At 45.2% G+C, this 4,431-nt stretch overlaps 1 protein-coding gene across 2 annotated transcripts in view; it reads right to left on the bottom strand.

Moving 5' to 3' along the window:
- The window catches only part of LOC100944485 (leukocyte immunoglobulin-like receptor subfamily A member 5), a 4,940-nt gene extending 4,098 nt beyond the window's left edge, over positions 1-842 (bottom strand). For both annotated transcript variants that reach the window (XM_023508683.1, XM_023508682.1), the window contains exons 1-3: positions 766-842; positions 539-574; positions 72-350 (exon numbers count right to left, since the gene is read on the bottom strand). In XM_023508683.1, coding sequence (XP_023364451.1) covers positions 72-350; positions 539-574; positions 766-799 — 349 coding nt within the window. In that variant the 5' untranslated portion in view covers positions 800-842. The remainder of the gene's footprint in view (positions 1-71; positions 351-538; positions 575-765) is intronic.
- Between the last annotated feature and the right edge of the window lie 3,589 nt (positions 843-4,431).

The following is a 4,431-nucleotide window of genomic DNA, read 5'->3' on the forward strand; positions in this document are numbered from 1 at the left end:
CATCACCCCTGACAGCAGGCCTCCTTCCTGAGGGCAGAGCTTAGGGCTGAGACCCCCAGGTGTCCTCTCACCTGCCACCACCAGCTCCAGTATGTCACTGGGGTCTGACCATCCAGCAGGGGTGTGATAGTTACAGTGATATCCCATTGCATAGTGCTCTGTCATATAGTCAATGTTGAACCTGGCCTTGTTCGGAGGATCCAGTGGTTTCTGTTTGTCCCAGAACATTCCCTGTGCACGCAGTAGGTATTCCTGGGCATCCAGTGTCCCCTGACACCAGATGGTCACGGGGCTTCCCTGGGTTATCACAGAGTCTGGTTCAGCCCAGATGATGGGTTTGGGGAGGGTTCCTGTTAGGAAATCAGAGGCTGGGTCCCAAGACACCTCCTACCCCTCAGATCCCAGATTTCAGCCCAGGACCCTCCAGATGTTCCCCTCAGTCATCCCAGGGCTGCTGTTCCCCATCCTCAGCTGACCAGGGGTGTCTCCTTGTCCCTAGTGAGGAGAAGGGACCTGGGAGAGGTGGGGACAGACTCACCTGCCTGCACGTGGGTCCTGAGGCTCAGACTTAGCCCTGGAAGAGAGTTCTCTGTGAGAGATTTGTCCCCTGAAGGCTGAGCATGTCCTCTGCCTCACAGGAGCCTCCTGAGCCCCTGGGGTCTCCTGATAGAACAGGGCCTGGCTGTGGGGTGGGCCCTTCCCTCCCATCTCAGCTCTCCCTCCCAGCCCAGACCAGGGTTTCCTCTGCCCCTCCTCATATCTCACCGAGGCAGAGCAGGGCTGTGAGGGTGGAGGGCATGGCTGCACACTCAGATGGATGAGACTAGGGTGCCCTCAGGACTGGCACAAAGGGTGTGGCCACTCGGAGACTGGAGGCTTCCTGTCATGGGACAGTCACATGAGCAGCCCCACAGGAAAGGGGAGCTGCCCTCTCCAGGAGTCTGGTTTTCATTTCCCAGGGCCAGGGCTAGGGCAGGCTACAAGCTATCTGGGGACATTTAAGACAGAAATGGGTCTCCTGAACCCTGGCTATTGTCTTCTGGTCTTAACTCCTTCCTGTCCAAGCAGCAACACAAAATAATTGAATTGTACAAAGTTCCTTATCATGGAAATACCTCACTGACCAAGTAGAGTCAAACTCTGAGTTTGCAGAGCTTACATCATCATAACAGAGATTTCCAATGTGGTAGCTTCCTATTGCTACTCTGACAAATTACTACAAACTTAGAGGCTTAAGATGACACAGATTTATTATCTAACAGTTCTGGAGGTTAGAGGTCCAAAATGCATCCCCCTGCATTGTCACTGCATTGTCATCTGGGCTGTGTCCCTTCTGGAGGCTCCAGGACAGAAGTGAGTCCCTTCTCTCACCTTCTCCAGTGTCTACAGGTTGTCTGCTTCCCTGACTTCCCACCCCTCTGTCCTCAGAGCCAGCAATCATGATCCCAACATTTACTTGTATCTTTTCTTCTCTCACTCTCTCCCTCTTCCATTTATAAGACTCCCTGTGATTACATCAGGCCCAGCTGAATAATCCAAGATGATTTTCTGGTCCCAGGGTCCTTAACTTAGTCACATCTACAAAGTCCCTTTTGCCAACAAAGGTACCACAGTCATAGATTCTGAGGATCAGGATGTGGACATCTTTGGGAGGTCATCATTCTGCTACCACGTGTCTTCACACAGTCCGTTAGGCAAAACTTGTATAAACAACTTCTGTTTGATGACGGGGCTGGAAGAGTTGGATGCTTCGTTGGTCAGTCCACACACAGTTCATGACAGGCAGCTCACATCACAGGGTAACCTGCCTGTTCCACCCGAGTGTTTAGTCTCTACTGAAGCCCCATAGCAGTCTAGGAGCTGTGGCATTAATTGAGAACCACGTCTGCAGAAATAGCACAATGAGACTTCAGAATCTTAAATGTCTCTATATCCAATTTATCTATGGCTTCCTGCCTAATGCTCTGTAGGAACCCTATTTGCTTCAGATGCTGCAAACACCATTGTATCCATTGGTAATAGGGCTCAGGGTATCTGCTGCCTAGACTCATTTGCCAAGACTTCTTTCATTCTGGACCCTACTCAAAACCCAGCCTTGCAAGGTACTTAATAATTGGGTTGAGGTAACATATCCAAGGAGGTATATCTCCAGATTTAAAGAGGCCCATAGGCTTTTCAGTTTTCTCTAATGAGGAAGAGGTCAGGTGGAGCGACTTGTCTTCACTTTGAATGAACTACCTCAGCATGCCTCAGGCAAGTGGACTCCAAGGAATTTTACTAAGACAGCAAAAACCTGAATTTGGAGGATGATTTATTCTGAAACACATAGTCTCACAGACTGTCTCCAGTATTTGCTACTTCTTGTTGAACAGGCCCACTCAGTGCATTGTCAATGTAAAGGGCCTCCCGCTGTGCAATGGAGAGGTGATCACGGTCCCTGCACACCAGTGGACAGAGGGCTGCAGATTAGCACAGACCTGAAGGAGGACAGTGGAGATGTGTTGCTGACTCTGGGCCTTTACAAGTAGACATGGAGAAGACACACTTTTCCCAGATCAGCAGCTGCACACAAGTGCCAGGGGATGTGTGGATTTTCTCTATTTTTTAATATTTATTTATTTATTTATTTATATTTTTGAGACAGAGTCTTAGTATGTCACCTGCCGTAGAATGCTCACAGCACCCTCAAATTCTTGGTTTTAAGCCATTCTCTTGCCTCAGCCTCCCAAGTAGCTGGAATTACAGGCACCTGCCACAACGCCCAGCTATTTGAGGTTGTAATTGTCATTGTTATTCGGCAGGCCCAGGCTGGATTCAAACCCGCCAGCTCCAGTGTATGTGGTTGGAGCCCTAGCCACTGAGCTACAGGCACTGAGCCTGGATTTTCTATAGTAATGAAGCCTCAGAAGGAAGTTGAGTCTTTTCGGCTGAAATTGAAATCTCCATCTTATTTAGAAGAATCTACTGCCATTCTCTAAAATCTGTCTGTTTAATACACAAGTCAAATAGGGGAATGGAATAAGCACGTAGAAGTCCTGATGGAGTTACTTTCTCCACAATGTAGAATTACTGTGGTTTCACTATTTGGTGAGGGGGAGGCTTTCCCAGTGCCTTCCACCATAGTATCTCTTACTCCATGAGTTGAAAACCAGCCCCAGTTTCTAGGGACATCTTTATTCCTTGAGGATCCAGAACTAATAAAGCAATTGCAGGTGAGTTCAGAGACACAAGATGTGGATCACCAGATCTCCATTAAGTCTCCACACCAATTGCCCAACTCCAGGTTCCCTAAAGTTTCCAAGGCTTCCATGAGTGATAGGTTATTTCATTAAATGGTAAGGTCAACATTTAATGTTTTGGTAAAGAAAAAAAGGATGAAACATGTTACTATGTTAGAAATAGAGAAGATATAAAGTATCTAGGACTTTCTAGGAAGTGGCTAATCCTACATTGGAAACTTATTTTATGTTGTTTCCAACACATTCAATGTCCATTTGTGTCTAAATAAATAAATCTTTCCATTGGGGAAGGACGTGTACTTCACAATTTGTCATATGGGTTTTGTAGACAAACAGAAGAAATGAAGCAAATAAAATATCTCATTAAATTACAAGCCTTTGTAATTATCTTTACAATTATCTTTTTCAGTACTTAATCAAATCACCATTATCCCTCACACTATGCTCCACCATGTAAAAAACAATATGTGAACACCTTACATAAGAAATAAATATATTATTAATAATAAATGATGAGGCCAGGCAAAGTGGCTCATGCCTGTAATCCCAGCACTTGGGAGCCTGAGGGGGGTGGATTGTCTGAGCTCACAGGTTTGAGACGAGCCTGAGCCGGAGCGAGACCCCGTCTCTAAAAAATAGCCAGGCATTGTGGTGGGCTCCTGTAGTCCCACCTACTTGGAAGGCTGACACAAGAGGATCACCTGAACCCAAGGGTTTGAAGTTGCTGGGAGCTAAGCTCTACTAGGTTGCTGGTAGAGCTGGCGTCTTAGCTCTATCAAGGGTGACCAAGTGAGACTCTGTTTCAAAAAAGAAATGATGGTTAATCTATTAACTGATTATCAATGTTTAATTTAAGAATACTTATTAATTAATAGTAAATTAATAGTACATCAATGATGAGATTTCTTTAAGGAAACAAAATTAGTAGCAAAATAATTCATTAACTAATTTGTCACCAAGGCTAATTTAAAGATATTCAGTAATGAATAATAAATAGACAACATAGCCATGAGGAGACTAATGAGGAGGGTGCATTTCTAGTGGTAAACTTATAACGTCTTCCTTAGATTGTCACTGATGCTTAGTTTAAAAATCATTATAAGTATGTGACAAATTAAGAACATACCAGTGACAAAACTAGTTAGGAAAAACTATGACAGTGAAATTGAGGGCTTATTCTAAATGTAACAAA

The sequence above is a fragment of the Otolemur garnettii genome, unplaced genomic scaffold (assembly GCF_000181295.1).
Source record: "Otolemur garnettii isolate 467f Iridium unplaced genomic scaffold, OtoGar3 scaffold00264, whole genome shotgun sequence".
NCBI lineage: Eukaryota > Metazoa > Chordata > Mammalia > Primates > Galagidae > Otolemur > Otolemur garnettii.